This window comes from Podospora pseudopauciseta, chromosome 4 (assembly GCF_035222475.1).
Source record: "Podospora pseudopauciseta strain CBS 411.78 chromosome 4, whole genome shotgun sequence".
NCBI lineage: Eukaryota > Fungi > Ascomycota > Sordariomycetes > Sordariales > Podosporaceae > Podospora > Podospora pseudopauciseta.
In genome coordinates this window covers 1672784-1695185 of record NC_085894.1, presented here as the reverse complement: position 1 = coordinate 1695185, position 22402 = coordinate 1672784, and the positions used below count along the sequence as shown (strand labels likewise).

The 22402-nt window shown below is 50.1% G+C and overlaps 8 protein-coding genes across 8 annotated transcripts; 6 read left to right on the top strand and 2 right to left on the bottom strand.

Moving 5' to 3' along the window:
• Positions 1-1154: 1154 nt before the first annotated feature.
• Positions 1155-2131, top strand: QC763_403970 (uncharacterized protein). Its single transcript, XM_062912044.1, has 2 exons — positions 1155-1688; positions 1767-2131. Exons 1-2 carry the CDS (start codon positions 1243-1245, stop codon positions 1966-1968), a joined length of 648 nt encoding a protein of 215 aa, XP_062765636.1. The 5' UTR covers positions 1155-1242; the 3' UTR covers positions 1969-2131.
• Positions 2132-4748: 2617 nt separating this feature from the next.
• On the top strand, positions 4749-5129 carry QC763_403977 (uncharacterized protein; the record flags this gene model as incomplete). The annotated part of the gene is made up of 1 exon (XM_062912045.1): positions 4749-5129. One exon carries the CDS (start codon positions 4749-4751, stop codon positions 5127-5129), a length of 381 nt encoding a protein of 126 aa, XP_062765635.1.
• Positions 5130-7448: 2319 nt separating this feature from the next.
• HST3_2 (NAD-dependent deacetylase hst3) lies at positions 7449-8691 on the top strand (the record flags this gene model as incomplete). Its single annotated transcript, XM_062912046.1, has 4 exons — positions 7449-7704; positions 7762-7943; positions 8489-8618; positions 8687-8691. 4 exons carry the CDS (start codon positions 7449-7451, stop codon positions 8689-8691), a joined length of 573 nt encoding a protein of 190 aa, XP_062765634.1.
• Positions 8692-10853: 2162 nt separating this feature from the next.
• Positions 10854-13157, top strand: QC763_0064850 (uncharacterized protein; the record flags this gene model as incomplete). The annotated part of the gene is made up of 1 exon (XM_062905903.1): positions 10854-13157. One exon carries the CDS (start codon positions 10854-10856, stop codon positions 13155-13157), a length of 2304 nt encoding a protein of 767 aa, XP_062765633.1.
• A 270-nt stretch (positions 13158-13427) lies between these two features.
• Positions 13428-13871, top strand: QC763_404002 (uncharacterized protein; the record flags this gene model as incomplete). The annotated part of the gene is made up of 1 exon (XM_062912047.1): positions 13428-13871. The coding sequence occupies one exon, from the start codon at positions 13428-13430 to the stop codon at positions 13869-13871; it is 444 nt and encodes a 147-aa protein (XP_062765632.1).
• A 1163-nt stretch (positions 13872-15034) lies between these two features.
• On the bottom strand, positions 15035-16340 carry QC763_0064830 (uncharacterized protein; the record flags this gene model as incomplete). Its single annotated transcript, XM_062905902.1, has 3 exons — positions 15035-15246; positions 15303-15555; positions 15621-16340. The coding sequence occupies 3 exons, from the start codon at positions 16338-16340 to the stop codon at positions 15056-15058; spliced, it is 1164 nt and encodes a 387-aa protein (XP_062765631.1). The 3' UTR covers positions 15035-15055.
• A 429-nt stretch (positions 16341-16769) lies between these two features.
• QC763_404020 (uncharacterized protein) lies at positions 16770-19239 on the bottom strand (the record flags this gene model as incomplete). Its single annotated transcript, XM_062912048.1, has 3 exons — positions 18838-19239; positions 17193-18775; positions 16770-17132 (listed from the first exon to the last, which is right to left on the bottom strand). The coding sequence occupies exons 1-3, from the start codon at positions 18923-18925 to the stop codon at positions 16770-16772; spliced, it is 2034 nt and encodes a 677-aa protein (XP_062765630.1). The 5' UTR covers positions 18926-19239.
• Positions 19186-21784, top strand: QC763_404030 (uncharacterized protein). Its single transcript, XM_062912049.1, has 3 exons — positions 19186-19970; positions 20032-20816; positions 20886-21784. The coding sequence occupies exons 1-3, from the start codon at positions 19810-19812 to the stop codon at positions 21653-21655; spliced, it is 1716 nt and encodes a 571-aa protein (XP_062765629.1). The 5' UTR covers positions 19186-19809; the 3' UTR covers positions 21656-21784.
• Positions 21785-22402: the final 618 nt, after the last annotated feature.

Below are 22402 nucleotides of genomic sequence, written 5' to 3'. Positions count from 1 at the left end.
GTCTTAACGGGAGATCAGGCTTTGGGCTAGCGCAGAGAGGTCGAGTTGATGGGCCGTTCTGGGAGGAAAGTGACATGGGGTACCTGGAATGCAAGAATTCTGAATATCAAGATCGAAGACAAACTATAACCTGAAACCTATATAGCTATGACTCATTTTCCGACTTGAATATACCATCTTCTTTGATTGTGGTTGGTGAATTGTTCTTTTTACTCGGTCGCTGCTGGTGGTGGTACTTGGGGATTACTGGGAAGATAACTTGCAAGTAGTAAATGGGTTCCAAAAAGTCCCCGCTATGATAAATAGACAACAACCAACAACCCGAGGTAACCTTCTCGAACACCTCTCCCTAGCTTGCTATAAAAGCTTCATTATAAATTTGAAAGGCTGGGATGAAGACCTGGAACGTTTGAACTAAGGATATCTAATACTTGGATAGTGGCTAGGAAAAGTTTAAACTAAGACTTTGTAATGCTTGGATTGTAGACAGAAAGGCTTAGAATAAGCTTTTTAATGCTCGGATAGTGGATAGCAGAAGCTAGAATGAGGGGTATTTATAATGCTTAGATAAGTAGAAAATAAAAGCTAGAATACTACTAACGATTGAATCTGCGCCCAACTATACCTATCTATTTACCTTAGGTATTTACCAGAATCAAGCGTTTTTAAGCCTGCTTTTCAGCTCGTTTCATCATTAAATGCATCCACTGCTTTCAACATTTAGGATTCTACCGCTCAGACCAGCTCTCCCAGAGGTCTGCCCACAAGCTAGATTCGACTAAACACTAGAAAAACTGCAACCCCAACCGAAAACCCTAGCCCTAACCCGTGAGGATTGAACTGAAGGGAATGGACATTCCCACTTAAAAGACTACACCCAAAACCATATTCACGACTGGAATGAGAGCCGGAATCCCCGGTAGCGCGGAGACCAAGGGGTAAAATGTCTCATTTTGCATGCCCGATTTAAACAAGACGCGTACAAGAGCATCGTCGACAAGAACCTACAGCGGGGGTGTGTAGTGAAAGGGTGAAGGTTGGTCGGGGGTATTGAGGGGTCAATCTCTTGGCATCTGGTGGAGGCTGGCCCGGCCTGCAGGTGACAGGGGACAACACCTTGCAGAGCCGACCCCGCCTTTAACCTCATCCCGCGCCATCAACGACACCAAGAACGACACCGTTTCCGGACAACTCAACTGCGTAATTAACTTCTTTTACTTCCATAACCGCAAGCCTCTCACAATGCCTGGCTCTTCCCTTTGGCTTCTGCCTCCACTGACGCATCCCCTCTACTCCATCCTCACGAAGCTCATCAGTTCGACCCTCCCCTCCAAGTGCCCCTCCGAAGCTGCATCATCTCCTAAAGTCAAACCGCACTTCTTCTCCCCCCACATGACCCTGACCAGTGATGTCCCTCCCTCTGTCTACGCGTCCGACCCACAAGCATGGCTCGACTCGATCCCCTTCCCTTCTGCCGAACACGTCAAGGTCCGTTTCGGCAAGGTGAAGAGTCAGGATGTTTTCTATAGGCGGTGTTACATATCTGTCGGGTACGAGGGCGTCAAAGACCTTGCGGGGGTTTCGAGGGCGAGGGGAGTGTTTGGGGAAGAGGACGAACGGGGCGAGAAGACGAAGGAATGGTTGGAGTGGTGGAGGAAGCAGTTTGGGCCGCATGTTAGCTTGATGTAGTAAGTCTTTATCGCTTGTTTTGGTCTTTTTTGCATAGGGATAGCGAATGGCTGACATGCATGCCATGTGGGAAACAGCGGTGATGTACCGATTACTGAGGAGAAAATGAGAGAGGTAAGTCGAATAATTGTGGATGCCGGGGTCGCTTTGCCGGATGATGGACAGGCTGCGAGCGGAGAGAGAGGGATGTACGATGGCTGGGATGGTGGTGTGGTATGGCTGGTTCCATCGGATGGACCGATTCAGGAGTGGAAGCCAATCGCAGTGATAGAATTATAGTGCGGGTGTAAAAGGTCAGCTGGGGAAGTGAACGATTCATCTAATATAGGATCTAAAGAAATCTTTGTACAGGGCTATCCACGATAGCTCTACTCACTGTCTGTTGTCATATCCAAGTCTTTCCTTATCTACATATCTAACTTCCCGGGTTTCTCACCTTTCCAATTGCTACTATTTAGTAAATACAAACATGCTTCGTGTATGATGGCACGATCCAATCACTATCCTCTCTAAACGAGAATAATATTTCCTAAGTCCTACCTATGGACCGACGTATAGTTAACCCACCCAGTAAAGGGAATATATCTGGCATGCTGAATAACTACGCACTTATGCGTCTGTAGTGGTTAATAGGAAGCTCGTTACAGCGCGATTCTGGTGTTAGGTATATGCAGACCGCCTGCCCAACTGCACTAGGGATTCAAGCATGCTTGGAGATTTGTCTATGGGGTGGTTTTGGAGCGATGGGTGGGCGGGATGCTGTAAGCGAGATGGAAAGGAAAGCACAAAAGCAGTGAGTGTGGTGTGGCATTGTCAGAGATGGGCTGGTTTGAATAATTCAAAACTAAGGACCGTATCTCTCTCCATAAGGATTACCTGAGATAGGTAGCTGTGGAACAGCAAAAACGAACGCAAGGGACTCTGCCCGAACGGATAAAAAGAGAGTGCTACAAGCCTCCGTGTGCTGTTCCAGAGCTAAATAGAATGTCCTAAATACGTCGTACATCTACGTGATCCCCCAATAGAGTCACACATGTTGGCGAGTCCAGATACATATATATTCTAATGTTTGAGATGTCAGCCGGATCTACATTGTGCAGCACATACATGTTCGATTGGCCTACATGCCATAGATTAACAGGAACCAAGTATGCACTTGGGTTTGCACCTGCATACATATCCAATCAATGGTTAGTTTGAATGGCGGTTCAAAGCCTGAAAATGATGCTTCCATGTGTAAGTACCTAGTTCAATTAGTGGTTCAATGTACCTACCTAGCCGGTGATGGAATGGCTGGTTTTGTAGGTTACCAATTCAGAGCCATCTGTGCCACATTTGGCGCAGTGTCACCTTAGTCACAGGCCATCATTTTAATGACTGGAGATGAGATAAGACGGCCCTCGATTTGACTTGGCTCATCTTATGTACGGGCTCATCTCATTGACCACCTGGCCATCAACAAAATCCTGATTGCGCACCGAATCCTCCACTCCAGTGTTTTCAATGTTCTTTTTTGGTTACGACTCCTCACTACCTGGCCAGGTAGGTATACTAAGGTACTCAGTATTTCAAAGCCTACAATGCTTGGTTTACATCAATATTGGTGTTTTTCGATGTTGAACTCTGGCGAGCGGATGGCTGGCGCGCAGCTCGTGGTATCCGGCATCGGATCCCCGCATATAAAACAGACGTTAGTGCCCTTAGTAACCAATACGGTCGGGTCTATAAAATCTATCTAATTCATGGTAAACAGTGTTTGCACGGGGATTCCATCTGCTTCTCAACAGTTATTTCCCACATCCTCCAAGTACTCCAAAGCTTCCACGATGCATGGGTTCAGGAGCGTTGAGCCAAGAGTAAAGGTACTACGGATCCCTTACCCGTGTGGTAACAATGGTTTCTCCCGCGCTTCCCCGGTCAAAGCTGAACCAAAACGTCCCTTGCGCTATCTTTCAACCGCAAGATGGGATCACGTATTCACATGTTATATCGCTTATTACAAGAAGACATACGGTTTTGCAAGTTTAGTTTCTTGTGTAGCCAGTATCTTACCTCTCCGGAAGCCTTGGAGGCGCACTGCCAAGCACATTTTGACAGACGCGAAGTCCCTCTGCGGTACGATTTTGTTCGATTCCGCCAGTCTACTGCCTACGAGGGAAGGTGTGCAACTTGTTACGGTAACAAGAGCTTGCCAGCCGCTCGCCGATTACACGGGTACCTAAAGAAGGCAAGTTGGGAAAAGCACACCAACGCATGCTTCACGGAATATATTGGCGGGTTGAAACAGAACTCCATTATTTGTCCCCACCTGTAATGCGCCGTGGTTTCCAGCACTGAGCAGGAATGCTGATGGCACCTCCAGGATGCCCACAGCTATCCAGCTCGGAAAGCCGGAACCAAGCCACTACCCAAGAACAGAGGAACTGGAGGGGGCTGCAACCAGAAAGGCAGAAAACGTTGCCGGGGCAGTGAGGACCGAGAATCGTGTGATGCCGAGTCCAGATCGAAACGAAGGCGTTCCTCGTCATCTTTACCATAGTTGGTTAGCAGCCCGAAGAGACAGTTCAGAGTTCTTGTACCAGAGGACTTCGATCCGACGGAAGGCGCCAATCGGCAGAGTGCACCCAGGCAACATCATCAAATCAAACTCCTAGTATCACAGAGGAGAGTGCGGATTCTTCCCGCCCTAACACGCCGCTCTCTTCAGGATTGACATCGATTTCGAGCTTCAGGAATGCTTCTCGGCAACATCCGTATCAACCCCGTTCCCTTGAAGTAATTTCTGTCGACGGGGAGCGTGCAATTGGTTCATGGTCTGCTTATTGGTCAGCCGGTACAATTGCCACGCAACAGCATGCTAGGGATGCCACATTCTATACCACAGCTACGACGGAGTCGCCTGTCACAAACGGTTTCTCGCAGATAGGGCCAGAAGAAAACCATGATGGAGGTTGGTCCTATCTTCCGACCCTTCCGGAGGAGTCTCATTGCGCCGTCTCTCCAAAGAACTCTTCTCAGGCGACGGACCAGTCTTTCTCGAAGCACCAGCAGACACAAGCATGTCGACTTCTCCGCAATTTTCCCTCGCCTCTGCAGAACACATTGACCCTAGCCCTGGAGATAACAAAGCGCCCTTCAAGCAGATTCATACCCTAGCAGTGGAAGATCTCCATGACGAAAGGTCACCCCCGATGATTCCATCTTCAGCTACCTGGTCAGAAGATGTGATGGCAGAATTGTCATCAAGCAGCCTAAAGTCAGTTCTGGGAGAGGGCCGAAGCAAGGCCATCCCTTGTATCCCTAAGACCACGCGAATTGTTATCAAAGCGCGGGGAGGACAGAAGTCAAGCCCTATAGACCACCTCGAAGATGATCTGGCAACACGTCAGTATGGTCCTACGGATAGCGAGGTGGACAATGCCGCCCGCTTTGCTCGATAAATAGGGAGAGGATGTATTTGTGGAAGGGGTTGATGGAACCTGTAGTTGGAAGCCTCAGAAAACCATCAAAAGCAAGGAGCTTACCAAAAAGCCTAATACGGAATATAGAGGGCTATACTGGGGTATAGATGTTCTGCGTGCTACCCGGGATATAGAGGGTGTGTGGTATCTGTTGCGCTGGAAAGGCGGCGAGTGAAAGAACGATTGGATTCACGAAAGTACATTCACCCTGAGTTGATACAGACGCATAGACCAAAAAGGAAGGCGAAGCGGAGGAGGAGAAACTAGAAATCAGTCTTGTGTTGTTAATGCAGATAAACCGAGTAGCAATCCAGGGCAATCTGCTGCGGCAGAAACCGTACCATTGCTTACACTAATTCTTATGATACGCTTTACACGCTATTCCCCAGTACCTATGGAGTTAATATCATGCCTGTGATCACTAGCCTGACAATAAATATTCCGAGCCTTATGCTACTTCACTAAATAGCGCTAGAATGTAGCATAGTGCTCTTTCTGCAACCAAATAGTAGACCATCTTGTGCTGCTAAATTAATGGACTGATGAACTGCTAAAGGTTACGTTCATTTCATGAAGACAAGATATCTAATTTGACCTCCTTAATTTATTTTCGTTGTGGTGGTGGATAGTTTGAGTAGAATGGACTTTGAGTTGTTGATGAAGGCTAGATAGGGTCAAAAGGCCAGAATAACTGTGGGAATTGGTGGCTTGTCTTGACGAGTGATTTGCACCATAATGATCGACCAAAGAAGTGAGAGAGCTCAGGGGCTGCGACCGAGCGGTAGTAGTCCGAGGACAGTCTCGTGTAGTTGTTATCGAGTAGGTAGTCTGGATAGGTGCTGGGAAGTGTTGATTGGACTGGTAGGGGAGGTGGACTTAGGTTGAAGGGGACGGTGACTATGCACCACTGGGTGGGTTGATGGACTTGTAGCCACCGCAGACCTCAGACAGCGACGACAAGTATCTCCACAACCCAAGTTACGGTTCAACTCAGCTCAGCATTAGAAAATAGCTCCGCGACCAGGGCTTTGGCGTCTTCCCTCGGTCATTCATTGGCCTACTGGAAACGTTGTCAGTGACAGCGTTCGGCTGTTAAAACTGGTGCTGTCATCGAGAACGGGGTCTTCCGATGGCGGTTGGTTCTGTACTGGTGAGCCTGAGGTTGCTGACGGTGAACTGTGGTTGACCGGGCAACCGATGCAGATTTGAGGTTGACCCTTACAACCGTCCTCCTCGATAAGTCTGCTCTTAGTTGGGCAGAGGCTCGAAAAAATATCGGAGTTACCAAAAAAGTTTGGAAATTCTAGTTGCTAGATCTACTCCCCTTTTAGTTTCTAAGCCAACCAGGTAACATTTGTTTACTGCCCCTGAGAAGGAACGTGCTCAGAAACATTTACTCGACTTTATGCTAACCCTGGCTCTTGGACGGCCACTAGATGTCCCTATGAATTTATCCAAGCACCTGCTTCGTGGGGAGGGGCTATAGGCTATCCCACAGCTGGCCTGACCGAGGCTTGGACACCTGGAGCTTTGGGTATATAATCCCCTCTTCGACCCGTCCTGGACCTCCTCCTTCTTCTTCCCTCATCCGTCGATTTTCGCCTTCCCCAGCCAGTGAGCCCCGGTACTTTATAGAGTCATCTCGTTTTCATCACACAGCCTCCATCTGTAACCACCAGTCGCCGTTCAACGCTACATCGGTGCAAAATGATCACCAACTACACCCAGACGACCACCACCATCTGCAAACCATCGCTAACCTCCTCGGTATCGCATCTAAGATCGTGACACTCGCAGGGGCTGGCATCAGCACAAACTCAGGCATTCCTGTAAATATTACGACCTCTTCTCTTACCTGTACCTCACCAAATCTAGGACTTCCGGCCAGTTTTCGTCTGAAAGCAGGGTGGCCGAGAAATGGAAACTGTTTTGGATCCAGAGTCGCTTGCCCAGCCTGCACTAAGATATCCAACGATAGAAAAGCAATAGGGAAACGCGCATCCACAATTGGGAGGCTTCGACCTGATATTGTGCTCTATGGTGAACTGAACCCCCGAGCTGAGTCGATCTCCGCTGTTGTACGGCATGACCAGTCGCTTCGCCTGGACGTCTTTCTGATTATGGGAACAAGCCTCGCGACACACGAGTTTCGGCACCTCATCAGGGATTTCGCAGAGGTCATTCATTAGCGGCGGGTTGGGAAAGTGGTATTTGTGAACCTTACTAAACCAGCCAAGAGCCGGGACAACGTGATCGATTACTGGGTTAAGTGGGACTGCGACGCGGGTAGGAGATTTGATGGAGCGCCAGCCGGCACTTGACCCCTCTACAGCGACCTTTGGGGTTCCTTTGCACCTCCCGCTGCTGGAGAATGCACAGCATCTTTCACGTGGTGGTGCTGGGACGTCAGCAGACGATGTTATCCTGATCTCGAGCGATGATGAGTCTGATGATGATCTTGACGAGGGCCGATCCGATATATATTTTGAGTCACTGGACAGGCTCCTACAAAATGCACGCAACAGGGTGAAATTCGGCCGTGTAACTGGTACAGGTATGTGCTTAGATCTCGCACTTCTCGGCAGGGCAACATGTTGACATATCTGAGCAGGCAAAGGTGTCGACGCTGGTTCCAACGATAGCGACGCGCCAGAGCCCTTGGTTTCCAGCAACGCCGGCCCAGAGAGCCAGGGAGAAGTATCTCTTAACGGAGACAATGATATCCTACTTGATGGATGGGAAGCTGAGGACATTATCGGCGAGGAATTTTACGACGACAAGCCGCATTACCGGGTTCGGTGGAAAGCAACCCTTGAACATGAAAGCCATCTGAAAAATATGGGCAATTTCCTGGTTAAGTGGAAGGCTATAAAGCCTAAGATGGGACACCGGTCTGGCGCGGCCGGGATAATGAAACGTCGAGGACAGCCGCGTAAAATTCCACTAGACTTGGTCAGCTGTATTTAGAGAGAAAATTTGCTGCACCGGCTTGGGTTATCTCAAGTTAATATATTACCCTAATCCGCGCACTAGATCGATGAGGTTATACTGGGTGGATAGGCGGCTTTGGGGATGGGGATGGCCGTTCTTTTCCTTATAATATCGACGTTCACCTCCTTTACTTGGACAGAGGATCTTTATGGTAGAAGAGCACACTGTAAATTCGGTGTAAATATATAGCGAATGTATGCTTATAGAGTCTGAATATATTCCAAGTACCTTATTCCCTAAGACTTTTCATTGTTTCGCCTGAGAGCGACTTGGTGCTGCCCTATACGACGAGATCCCTTTTTCGCCAGCCTCCTCTGAGGTTATAATTAAGAACTTTGGGCCAGTAGCAGATTACGCCTTTTATGCTGCGGGTGGAGACGAAGCTTACTGTTCCGATTCTAGTGCTGGCGCGATCCCAGTTGGGTAGCGCAGCTGATGGGGAGGGTGATGCAGCCGACTTTGTGAAGAAGGGGCTGGGTATATATGAGAGGCTGCCGCTATTCTGCATGGCGCGGAGGCGGAGGTGACAAGGTCTAAACCACCAGTCTAAAACACGGAATTTTGGGTTACTGCGTGGAAATGATGGGATCTAACTGTATATTTGTATTAGTTCCTCTGCTGGACAGAACGGGGGGATGATGTAATGGTAGGATGGAGATCGGATGGAAAAGACATCGCTTCCACAGCCTTTGCAGGTACGAGGAAATTCGTGTGCTCGCTACTTTCTCTGGTAGACAGGCAGGGGAGAGATTAGGTGGAAAAAACATCACCTCCACTACTTTCGTAGGTAAGGAAGCCTCGTTTCTACATCTGCTCCGATCGACCTGACCACATCCTCTCCCGACATCATAGAGACTTAGAACCATAGTCAGGGAAAGACCTTACGCACAGTTGACCTTCATCCAACACTTATATATAAAGCAGGCGCTGAGAGATTGCGATTCCTTATTCTTCTTTAGGGAAACCAATCGCAACCAGTCAGAGAGATCCTCCACTCAGCGCGAGAGACGCCCGTCGGCTTCACCAAGTAAGAGTCCCATCCCAACCTTCCCTCCTTCCGAATTTCAACCGTAGTTGGTATTCCCTATTGTACTCCTTCCTTCTTCACTTATCACCTCTTGCCGAGTTAACTGGTCACTGCGTTTTGACGAAGGCTTTTGGCAGAGAGCAAACCTTTTCACTTTTTCCATTTTCAACATCACGCAACTACCGTTTGTTCTTGCGCTCGGCGGGGGTTTTTCGCTCGGAAGACGTCCTGCGAATGCCTTTCCACTCGATTGTCTACAAAGCTGGGTTCCTCCTCTTCCACCTTTCTGCAACCAGTTTTTTCCCATTGAAGAGTCAATACTTCTGCCTCTCATTCCTCTGACATCTGTGCTTCGGCCTTCACTCATTTTTTCTACCTATCGCGGTGGCCGATCTCCGTCTCGACTCTGACCTTTGCCCAGTAAGTCAATTCGCCTTGCCACAAATCCAATCCTCACCGCTCACATTGCCATTAATTGCCTGTCGAACCTCTGTTGGGGTTACGTCTTAAAGCACCGCATCGTAAGGTCTTGCGTCCTCCCATATTCCAGTGGTCACTCAGGTACGTAACTATGTGTACCAGCCAGCAGAAACCATCTTGTGACTTGTCTGATTGGTTTGGATCGTTCTGCTAGTTGCTGCCTTTATCTTAGCCCCCTGGTCAAACCCAGTCTTGGATCACGATGCCCAGCCTTTTCAAGAATGTAAGTGTCGGCTTCCTTTGCTAGCCTTTTGTTACTTATCTTCTTCCCTTTTGAGTGTTGGAGGACAGGCTAACGATATATATCAGAGGTTGATGATGCGGAGCGCAAGCTTGCTCGAGATGCCATCGGAGAATTGCGTGACCTTTCCAACGTATCAACCAAGTCGATGGAACTTGGTGTGAAGATCCTCAACCATATCCTGGGCCCCAACGCATATTTCTGTTTCGAGTACACACCAGGAGAAAACTACGTCATCCCATCCCCATCTGCGGCCTTTAAGGTCTGTATTTTCCAACAGGTTCATGGTGTTTGGACCGTCACTATGCTGTTAAAGGGCACGTCCACTGCTGAGACCTTTGATAGTCTTGGCGATGGGGCTTTGATGGACCTGGATAACGAACATAGTCGCCGCCATCTGGAGCTAAAGACATATTTGAAGGATGTTTTGCACATTCAGCAGGTTCAAGACGTCAGCCTGTATTCATGTCATCGATAGGCGGAGAGCAGGGCTCTGGTAAAGAAGGACAGGCTGCTGGTGGCGTCTTTATTCACTTCTCATTCTGCTCCAAAAGTAGCACCAGGCTATCATCTGCCACAAACAAAGCAGAATGCCCGTCTCTTCCCACACTTCTGCCAGGCTATGAAAAGGGGAGGAAGGGGAAAAATGAATGTTCGGCGGGGTTTAGCTGGCACTCAAGGGGGGTGGTTAATATCACAGATAATGATGGATGGATGAGGGGGCGGCAGGAGCAGGGATTGGTGAAACAACAAGAAATGGCTAGCTGAGAATGTATCCAAAAGATGTGAGCATTTTATCCATGTTGGTGACGAGGGTTGGAAAGGATGGACAAGCGGTAGCTCGGAACTTGCCGGTTTTGCCGCGCGTGTCAGAAACAATTCTGGGTGCACGTTCCTTCGGCAACTTCACACTTTCGAATCCAATCGTTCCACCGTCAAGAACGCCTTTTTCTACACATTCGCAATGGCCGACGAGCTTGCCAGACTACGAGAGGCTCTTGCGCAAGCTAAGCTCCAGGCTTCGGAGCAACAACGCCTGCGCGAAGAAGCGGAGAATCGCGCCTTCGATGAGCAACGCCGACGAGAAGAGGAGCAACGCCGACGAGAAGAGGAGCAACGCCGACGAGAAGAGGAGCAACGCCGACGCGAAAAAGCTGAAGAGATTGCAAGAAAATCGCAGCTACAAGCACTGGAGGGTTATCTTGAGACCTGTCACTCTCTCAGTCTTGCTATCCAGGTCGTCACCGACCGTTCTCTGACCACCCAAGGTGACACGACCAATCCCGTCGGCCGTCTTTACCCCCAACGAATCGCTGAATGGCACGACTTTCCAGCAAGGCAAGAGGAAATATGGAAACAGCTCTCCATCCCGTCCTTCGCCGATAACCCTGTGTTCCCATCCCAACACCAGATGGCCTATGTTGAGTCTTTGATCAACCCGATCAGCAGCGAGCAAGGCCTTCGCTCCTTCGAGCGCGACACCGTCGAGAATGCAGTACAGAAGCTGTTTGCTGCAGTATCCGAAAACACGCAGCTCCGAGACTCCCTTGGCCTACGGGGAACCGTGATGTTCGAGAGCCACACGAATCTCGGCACCGTCGACGACACACTTTCCAAGCCTCTCGAGCGCATGTCCCTTGCCGGGAGCCATGCCACAGATACACCCCTCACAACGACCGCAGCGATCCGAAAACCGCGCCGCGGCGCGAAAGGGAAAGGCAACCGAGCGGACCAGTTTTGCATATACAGGACGGCAGACGGCGCCAACATCCCGGCGATGGCCATTGAGTACAAGGCGCCACACAAGCTAAGCCAGGATGAAATTGTTACCGGGTTGGCGTCTGATATCCAACCGAGACGAGACGTGATCAACAAGGACTGCGAGGGCTTTGTCCTCGCGTCGAGGGCGCTCGCCGCCGCTGTCGTTACCCAACTCTTCTCCTACATGGTCGGCAAGGGCATGCAGTATGGATACGTCTGTACGGGACAAGTCTTCGTCTTTCTCTATATTCCAGACGATCCCGCCACGGTCTTCTACCACGTGTGCGTGCCGAATTTGGATGTGATCGAGGACGACGAGAACAGACTTCATCGCACGGCTGTCGCGCAGGTCTTCGCCTTCATACTCCAGGCCGTCCTTACGCCACCGCCCCCACAATCCTGGCACGACGCCGCTGAACGACTTGACATTTGGGACGTGGAGTTCGAAGATGTGCTGAGCAAAATCCCAGTGACAGTTCGCAAGGACAAAGAACACGCTTCCCCATACAAGCCTCAGCGCTGGCGCGGCTTTACTCGCTCGCCAATTCGGACTCGATTAAGTTGCAAGCAGGCCAGCATCGAGTCCGGTCTACCACATGAGGACGATGATGAACCGCCACCCCCTTCACCGACGGCGGATCGGTTGACTCGTTCTGGCAGGAAACCTGCGACATCAGGCGCCTCTGGCGGCGCGGTCGCCACATCGGACGCAAGCTCTGGAAAAGGAGGTGGCGGAAGGGGAAGGCGGCCAGACATACAAGACCGAGCGTACTGCACCCATCAGTGCCTTGTTGGGCTTGCACTTGGCGGCCCGATAGACCCGTCCTGTCCGAACGCCCCTTATCATAAACCAGGCCACATTAGCCGCGTCGACTTTCTGCATCTTCTTCGTGCACAGCTGGCCGGTGACCGCGGCCGTGACGCCGACTCCGCACCGCTGTACCTGGCGGGAGCTGTCGGGTCGCTCTTCAAGGTCCGACTGTCCACCCACGGTTACACACTTGTTGCCAAGGGCGTCGAGTCAGCAAATCGTGGCCGCCTACAGAATGAGGAGAAAATTTACAATCAGCTCTCTGTTATCCAGGGGAGGCACGTTCCGGTATGTCTCGGTCTAATAGACCTGGTCCTCCCATACTACTGCGATGGCCGTGTTTCCGAGCACTTCCTGCTGCTTAGTTGGGCTGGGCAGCCACTGTCCAAATGCGTCGACCGGATCGACAAGGTGGTTGCCGTCGACGCAATCGCCATCGCCTATACCGAACTTCATCGGCTCCGAGTTTTACACTGCGATGCGGAATTACGCAACGTCATGTACAACCGAAATATTATGGTCGTTGACTTCGAGAGAGCAGAGGTCCGCAGTCGCCAGCCTCTTGGCCCGCTCAGCCCAAACGGCCAAAACCGGAAGAGGAAGAGGGAACTACCACAGAAGAAATGCAAGGATCCTTTCACAGAAGAACTACAAAAGGTTGTGAGAGACATCTCGGGATATTTCGGGCAAAGTTGAAATCGCGGCGCTGGCGACATGAGCGCAGCCCAACGGGCCGATCCAGGGGTCCACTGTAGCTTGTCAGGTTCGGAAACGGAGAGAATTAGGGCCAGTGGTTGGTTAGGCCGTGCTGAATTGAGATGATTCGTTCCCTGTATCAATATTACTCTGATAGGAGATGTCGACAAACCAGGCAGGAAGTGATAGCAAGTTGTCTTGACAGACGTGCCGAATATTTAATCTCACCGGTATTATTTTTCCGTGTCACCTGCTGAACTTCTCTACATTATGATCTCCTTAGATTGGGGATCCCGAAAGCAAGAAACAGGTAATTCGCAGGTAGGGCACAGTCCGCTACTACACTGCGCCAAGTCGGCGGTTGAAATATGTATCCACTACAATGGACCGGGTAAAGACATTGGACTAACTGAGTTTGACAGCTGGAATTACGAGGGTGATGACAAACCGGCAGACCTAAAGAAAGGGCATGTATCTGATGAAGGAGATTTCATCAATAGGGCAAAGAAGAAATTCACGCCTTATTACCAGCTATTAGTCCCATGGGTCAATAGACTACGGAGGAAGGTATTTCCGAGCGGTGAGAGGTGGAAGAAGCCACAACCAAACCTGTATTTCGAGATGAGGAAGATCCCTTCCGAAGCCCAGAAGGACCCAAACGTGGTGGCGGATCTTAACGTGGGCGAATGTGTCGCACCACCGAGCAGAAAGTAGCTGGCGCAGACATCGTAACAGAACCGCTCGACGTGGGCACGGTCAGGTATGGGAGTTAATGTGCTTGATTGTGAAGCCACCAGCATTTCCTCTTGGCTCGGTGGTCACGGCAACAAGCGTCGTACGTCATCACGAAACCGTACTGGTATGAGTGGAGCGCCGTAGACGTCCTCATCGATCGGTTTGCCTTCGAGGATGCCCTTTGGAAAGGAGCGGTCGTGGAGTAGGAGTAAGTCCGGAGTAGGTATTCGCGGGTGCCGTCGGGTAGCGTGGAGACAACCGGAGCGGTAATTTGTGCATCAACGAGTGCGGCGGGGGCGTATATTTGTGGAGGGGTTATTATTTCGGGTTCTAGGTAGTACTTCAAGTTGGGCCCAGCTGGCTGAGGTGTCGGGCAAGAGTCAGGTCGCAACAGAGACAAACGCGGAATGACCACAATAGCAAAGCGGATGTGATGCAGATGATTGAGAGTGTTCTATAAATCTGGCTAGATGGGTTACTGTAAGCAGTGCGATCGGTGCTTTGAGAGTGCAAGAGTGCTGGAGCAGCACCTCGAGACATCGAGCCGTCACACCGTCCACGTCCCTTACGTGCAGACGACAACATCAACATGGACAATGCCATGAGGGTTCTCCCTCTTTGGGACCCAGGCAGCGCCTCCCAGGGACGATGAGCCCTTTGAAATGCTGATGAGCTCTCTAGCCGAGTATGATCATTTCGCTCTCGTCGTTCTCCCGTCTTTGCAACTTGCAAGAGCTAACAATATTCTGACTAGGTTATACTCTAAAGGGGAATACCCAGACCTTGTTATAATCTTCGGATTGGATATTGATGCTCATCGCACTTGTTGTGGGCGCAGGTTCGGGCTGGTGCAGCGCTGTCCCTATTCACGGTTACCACCAATTGGACGATTCGCATTTAAACAAAATTGTAGATTGCTACCAGAGGCAAAGAGGTTTGATTGATGGGTTTGGCGGTTATCAAACCTTAGCCCCCAATCGATGACCTTCCATATTCTGGATGCTGGCCTGACGACAGGTGGGGGCCAGTTGGTGCTTGCCCCGACAGAAATTGTCAACAGGATGGAACAAATTAAGGAAAATGCTACCAATTAATGCATTGGGTTATCGTGGAGCTAATGAAGTTCTTGACTAAAGTATCCCTCAAGCCTGGTTATCCGCCCCTCATCCATGAAGATCGGCACAGCCTTTTGGCGGAAACTGAACAACAGTCTTGATCATCTCGGCGACCTTCGTATTGTTAACCGCGTTGATGTACTTGACCTTTCTCAACCCAGGCGGCATCAGTGCTGCCTGGTACGGGCGGATATACCCGTAAAAGGGCGAGTGGTATGATGTATCGACATCAACATAAACTATCGCCGAATCAGCAAACCCTTGTTCTTTCCAAAATCGGATTGAGAAACCGTACCTTCCACCTCATCCAACACAACCGCCTTACGATCTACCATCACAGCCGCGGCAGTCTCATCCCAAAACGGCAGATAAGTAGGCTGGTTCGCCCTGACCAATCTACTCAAAGGGTTGTCATTCACCGCCACCAACTCATTAAGAAACGCCTGATTCGGTATCACCCCATTAGCAGAATTAGCCACAAGCGTGATATTCGGAAAGTCGGCCGTAAGCGCAATCTTGGTTGCTTCAGGGTCAACGATAAAGTTGATCTATCCCCCACCCGCAGCATGTCAGTGTCAAGTCTAAGTCTAACATGTTTCAGCACTTAACTCACATCCGAGACCAAGTCCGCCCTCAACACATCCCCTATAGCCTGCTCCATGAACCTGTCCACATACCCTCCCATGATATACAACCCAGCCGTGTTCTTCGCGAAGTCCTCATCAAGCCTCACCGCCAGCGCGACATTCGTCAGGGCCCCTGCCGAGAATATGCTTACCTGCCCTGGATTCTCCCTCACGGCCTTGACCATAAACTCCGCTGCTGAGCCCTCGGCGAAGCTCACATTGGGGTATCCATAATACCCCTTGGTAGTAAAAGCTTCTTTCACCACTCTTCGTGGGTCACCAGAGGTAGGATCATTTCCCAATTTCTCATTGGTGGTGTTCTCCTTCGCAAAGACACCCTTCCACGGTAGCTCACCGTGGAGGAACTCATAGGTTTGAAAGGTATGTGCTGTTTGCAGAAGCGGGTAGTCAGACCCCTTGTAAACAGGGATGCAAGACGATAAAGAGGCAATCTCGAGAGAGGCGAGAGCGTGAAGGCCGGTTTGGAGTGCCCAGGAGTTGGCTGTGTCGGAGGCTAAGCCGAGGACAGTGTAGTTGTAGTATAAAGGGAGCAGGAAAGCGATGAACGCGGTGGGGTTCCAGTCGTTGTCGAGGATTATCTTTGGTTGGCTGGTGGTTGATCTTGGGCTGCTGTTCTGAAGTGAAGAGCCAGGGAACAATAGCAAGCCAAGGACGAAAAACAAAAAGGGGTATCGGGGCCAGGACATTTTGACTGAGATGATTGTATAGGGCGGTTGTCAAGTCAGTACAATTGAGACGGATACATATTTTAGTAGAAAGAAGATGCTGAGTGAAGGGAGTCAGGTGGTGAGATATTTCTGGTTCGTGAGACGATAAGCACGAGTGCGAGGCTGATGTGCATGAAAGAGCGAGATAAGCAGCCCTTCGAAACCGATGAGGCACCTAATCAAGAAAAGAACGACTAGAATGCGATGGCGAGTAGGCTTGAAAGAAGAAATTCTTATTGGGTTGAGCTGCAGGTTAGCTGAGTCAGTTTCCCTGATTCTCTTGCATCTGCATGGGGAACGGGCCGAAGTGACTACCCCCAATAACCGCTAGGGCTAGCAACGCTAGGTAGGTAAACAACCGAATACAATAATACTATTAATCTATCAAATATACAAATGTCTGTAATACTACTCCTCAAGAACTGGTACTATGTCAAAAGGCCGGTCACTCCTGATAATGTAAATCTCACCAATCAGGACGGCACAGCCCACACTCATGGCAATCGCAATGATCGGAAGATTTACCCGCGCAAAGTCAAGTCGCCTGACGTGAATATGCTTCTTGGCTAGAATATCACGCCAGAGTAACCCGGCAAGAGAGGCACTGATGGCCGTGCTGAAAGCCCCGTAATTAACGCCAAGGGCCATGCTGTAGATCGTAGCGTAGTACGTTCGTTCACTGATGGGAATCCCGCTGGCATCATGAAGCCTGAGCCATGATTGGATAATGCGTGATAATAGGATGGTAGTTCCAATGTTGGTACCCGAAAACTGTTAGATTTCAAGTCAGTAAAGCAAAGCGAAATTGCAGCTAAGCAGGTAATCACATACGTTGCAGAGAATGACCGAGAGAAAGCCCATGCCTCCTATGGCACCAACTGTTCCGGTCTTGTTCACCCAGTGATCCCATCCCTTGGCGAAGACCTCTACCCAACCTTTCGTGACCAGCGCTTGAACCAGAATGAACATTGCAAATGCAAAAGGGATCAACGCATAGGGTAGGTGAGAGAGAACCGCGGTAGCGGTGGGGAAGGTCTCTTGTGACCATCTGTAAGCATCTCTGGCAACTGACGAAAGTGTTCGTAGGTCTGAATTGTTGGTCTTGGTCGCGGCTTCGGTCGGTGGTGTATCTTTCTCCAGAGAAGCTTCCTTCTTCTCATCGATTGTAGTGCTTTGGGATTTGACGATTTCTGAATCACTTCCAATGCCGGAAACGTCGTTCCCAGTGACGCTTACCACTTGATCCCCTCCCTGGGAAGCGGCGAGTTCCGGTGCTTCCCTCTGAAGACGTGCCTGCTCCGCTTTTGCTTCTTCAACTTGTTTTCGACCTTCCCGAGCAATCTCACGTGTTTCATGGCGATGAAGCCAGCCAAATGCCAAGTCCCACACGAGCATGATGAAAGCCGCTGGTAATGTCACCCAGTATACTTGCAGGACAACGCCCTCTGGAAGATTTTGTGACGCAGCATTAAGAGACAAAACTGAGACCAGAGCCAATGCCATGATGGCTGCCCCGAATCCCGCACCACGCTTGTCAAGAAAAGGATTCATGATCTCTTCCAGAGACAAAAGTTTTCCTTGCTCCCCTGGCTCATCCTCCTGTTGTTCTGCCGTTCCCCTCGCATTGGGAATGTTGGGGTTTACTGGCTTTTTGCCCCTTGCATCTTCCGGAAGCTCGTGCATTTTGATCTCAACGGGGATCAGGGATTCGCTGGCGAAGACGATATACAGCAGGAAGGGGAAGAGCACGATAGCTGTGATGATCACAGGGACCACCATATTGGCCGTGTAGTCGATGAAGCGTATTTTGAAAGCGCCAGCCAAGACCAAATTCGTCGGATTGGACGACACGAGGATAGCAGAGGCAATATTGGCCACGGCAAACTGAGTATATATCCAGGCCCTAGGGTGAACAATGTTGCTCGAAACGCGCGTCATGTAGGCCAAGAAAGCTGTCCCAGACAAGATGATGGGATCGTTGCCAACAAAGCTGCCTATGCCGAAAAAGAAGAGGTAGAGGTAGAAGAACAGACGATGTCCGACCTTCCCGCCCCATTGCAGCACCCTGAAGGCCAGATATCGAATAAGCCCTGATGCGTCAATGGATATGGCGATATAGGCGAGGGTGATGAAAAAGACCATGATATCGATAGGGTGGATATGGTCCGCTCCAACGGTTCCATCCTTGACCTCCTTGCCACTGATGGCTTTTATGGCCAGCAGAAAAAGATCGGCAATCACAGGTGCCGTCACAATATTCATTGAGAACCGTAACCGCACCCATGGTGAGCTTGTCCCCTGAGTCTTGTTGCGGGGCGAGATGATGCGCATGGAGCTTAGCGCCCCTAGAAAACCGTTGTAAAGCCACCGAGGAATGCAGAAGGGAATATGAAACGGAAATAGAACCACAACATCTATTTAGAGTTGAGTTAGCTGGTGCCCTTGCCAGAATACTATGAACGGTATATACACTTACTGGTAATGACGAACACAATGAGTGTGACAATTGACCGCCATTCACTGATGTCACGGTTGCCGCTACTCGAGTCCGTCGTGGTCGCCATGTTGCCAGCGCAATGGGTTCAACGGTCACGACACTTGCGGCATGCCAAAATGGCAGAAAGAAGATCAGGATCAATCATAGAAGATCAAGGAACATATCGAACATATCTTGTGATAGCAAGAGGCTCAGGGTCGAGGTTTGTCTGCGGGGCGGTGGAGAGTGGAGGCACGTGGAAAGTTGAGTGGCTGATATTTTATTCGCCCGCTAGAAATCGGCTTGGCGCTGGCTTAGCCCTGTGAGATTGCAACTACCAGTCACCTAGTGGCTTTTGACCTCGTCTTTTCCGACACCGTCCACAAAAGAGACCGAGAATCAACCTGGAAGCATCGCCAAATGCCACATTGGGAACCGATTGACCAGGAACGCTAATGTAGGCACAGCCACCATGCGGGGCAATCCTTTCCAGCAACTATCTCGAGCCCCCACAATACCATATGTACATTCATTCAGTGATCTTCGGGAACGGCCACATGGAGATATTGACTGGCTCGTCCTCTCATAGGCACAAGCCCAAACTGGCATGAGGACACGTGAGGAACCAGACAGCCCTGCTTTGCGGGAATAGCAGGCGCATCGCGATATGACGCTGCGATGCTGTATTGTGCTACCACACCGAGACAGCGGCACACACGATCCTGTTCCCCCGCCCTGTCTGCTGCCGACTTCCTCTTCTGATTCACCGATGTCCTTAAAGGAGTCAAGTCCGACATTTCGACCATGAGGCTTTGTCAACACCACCTGCATAACAAGCGCACACGTTTCCCCGGATGGCGCTATCATCTTGCGTCTTCTTTTTATTCTATCTCCTGCCATTTCAGCCGCTCTTGATCTGCCTTGATGTTTCGCTTCTCTTAGACGAGCTTATTTTTCCGGCACTGCAAGGACATGCCCGCGCTTCCGCCACTTTCACACACCTATGACCTTGTTGCCCGCAATAGCACCGCTGACGTTGTGCTGCCAGCACTTGCAGCTGCAGTAAACACCCCCGCCAAGGTGGTGTGTTCATGGCCCGTCTCTGGTCAATATGGACCTGGCAGTAGAGTCTTGTACGTGGTCTGTTCGGCAACTATACCAGAATACCGTGCTAACACTTACATCTCCTTTCAGATACTATGTTCTTGTTGCAGCTTGTGTGCTTGCTAGGAAGACGGAATGGCTTCGAAATGCTTGCTTGGCCGCAGCCTTGATCTTCCCCGCCGTTGCTGCAGTCCACGGAGTAGCTTTGGCGGCATTGCATGTTCCCAACGCCGTTGATATGGACATATATGGCGCTTTCCAGTTCTGTTCTATTGGCATTCTAACAGCCCCCATCACGGTTAGACTGTCAACTACATATTTCAACAACCCTGGTCGGAATACCATATTCCTTTGGGCAGGCATCATCCTCGTTGGCCTGTTGGCTTTGACTGTTGAGTTCTTCCGGACCGAGGCGGTGCCGTGTGATACCGACGAGTCACTTTTTATTTACGGCGAAAGTTTATGCGGTTTGGTATGCTCTATTGAAGACGGGCCCTTCTCACCGATGCGACAAGGTTCGGCAGACGAGATATATGTTATTCCCGAGCCTTTCATCATGACGTTTGGCACCGCCACGCTATTCTGCGCCGCCTGTTGCATTCCTGCCATCCTTTCGATGGTGTCGATGTGGGACAAGATACTTAAAGTGAACTGGCAAGAGCGGTTTGGAGAGACATATCTGGATCAGCCAGAAACGGGAACCAACGGCGCTACCCCTGAGAGGATGAATAAGGTCAACAATATCATCAGGGGGTTTCTAAGCGTCGTGGAAATTCCGGTGTTCGGAGCAGCTGTCATTGCAATTCTTGTCGTGGGGGAGTTGAATTTCTGGAGCGGCCCAGTCAATTGGCAAACAGAACCCATGGCCAACGTTGGTATGTAGTCGTTATTCCATCCACTGTTTATTCCAATTCACCGGTCTTATTACTAACATTTCTGGCCAGGTCAATGGGCGCCGATTGTGGCATCAGCCTTTGCTGCCTGTGGTTCGCTTTATATGCTACTGGCAGAAGACATGGTTGCTGCAGCGAACCCTACCTCAGCTCACTGCAACTGCTCGCACCATCATGACGAGTTTGATGCACAAACCGGACTTGGCATCAGCCATTCGGGACCCAGGCGTATCAGCGAAGACAAATCGGACGGACCCCGTCGTCCCGATGCGGGCCGGAGCAAGATAGCAAAAGGACTGAGCGCCATCGGTCACCTACTCGGCACCGCGGATCTCAAGAGCTTCGACGATTCGGAGTTCCAGGATGTTGCGGCGAGCAAATATCCGACTACGCCAGGAGAAGAAATTCGGAACCGGAATCTGAGGCACCTTGAGGATAGATACAACGTGACTCGTCCAGAAGACGATGAGCGCGGACGTCGACGCTCAAGAGCAAACAGTTTCACAGGGAGCGTCACGGGTTTCACAAAGCCCAGCCCGCCATCGTCATCGAGGGCTCTGTCGCCAAACCCTGTATCGTTGCAGATTTCGCCAGGAGGCCCGTCTAGGCCGGATCTCAACAACGGAACCTCCTACAGAGCTTCTCACGACTCCAGCCCTCGCCACAACGACGATGCCGACACGACGTCACAATCAGCGAAGCCTGGATCGTCCCTCACTATTCAACCAAGCGGTTTCAACTCACCGTCGATTGTCGTCTCTGCGGAAAATGAGCCTGTGGGAATCTTGCCACCGCCTCCTGTACACAAACCTCCATCATAGATTGTGGCTAGAGATTCAACACGGCCAACAAGCAGTGGAATGAAATTATGAGATCATGTAGAACTTTTTGGCTTTACACAGTACACGGCGTGGCTTAGAGGAATACCAAGTGATAGTCTGGCGTTTTGGAATATAGGCTTAATTTATACTGTCTCCTTCTTAACCGATATAAGCTCTTAAAGTAGCTTTTAATATCTAGAAATCCGAGCTTTTGATATTCAAGACTCGAGTCTTTAATTTCTAGAACCTGACCTTAAATATTTAATGAAGAGAGAAAAGAACCTAGGGCTTGCAACCCTTCAAGGCATGTCAGTGCGAGAATTGTCTTGTCTCAGGAAGAAGGGCTTTCGTCTTATTGTAGGTCAGAGGCTCAGCTTACAAGTGAACCAAAACGATTTTTTCTCACTGATTACCCTGATTCCCACCGCATTCTCATACACCTCTTGAGGTAGGGAATTATGTGATGAAAGGTGTGTTTACGAAATATTAGATCCGCGAACAACATCCAATACCCATCTACTTAGATATATATCAAGCAAAACACTGCATATGCTGGGTCAAAGTTCAGATTTCTCCGTGTCTTTTATGGAGGGCAAGAATGGTGGCGAGGAGGGTGAAAATAGCCATCATTCCTCTATTTGACAGTTGGATGATGTTCAACCAAGCTTCTGATCCTACCCAGTCTTCAAGTATTACAGTAACTTCATCTACACTTCTTTCTCATTGGTCTAAGCTCTCACAGTCTAT

Excerpts from the sequence above, each read along its gene's own strand:
- QC763_403970 (XM_062912044.1), top strand. The coding sequence starts at position 1,243 with ATGCCTGGCTCTTCCCTTTGGCTTCTGCCTCCACTGACGCATCCCCTC. Across the intron at positions 1,689-1,766 it reads CCGCATGTTAGCTTGATGTA|CGGTGATGTACCGATTACTG; the intron begins GTAAGTCTTTAT and ends TGTGGGAAACAG.
- QC763_404030 (XM_062912049.1), top strand. The coding sequence starts at position 19,810 with ATGCCCGCGCTTCCGCCACTTTCACACACCTATGACCTTGTTGCCCGC. Across the intron at positions 19,971-20,031 it reads GGACCTGGCAGTAGAGTCTT|ATACTATGTTCTTGTTGCAG; the intron begins GTACGTGGTCTG and ends ATCTCCTTTCAG. Across the intron at positions 20,817-20,885 it reads AGAACCCATGGCCAACGTTG|GTCAATGGGCGCCGATTGTG; the intron begins GTATGTAGTCGT and ends ATTTCTGGCCAG.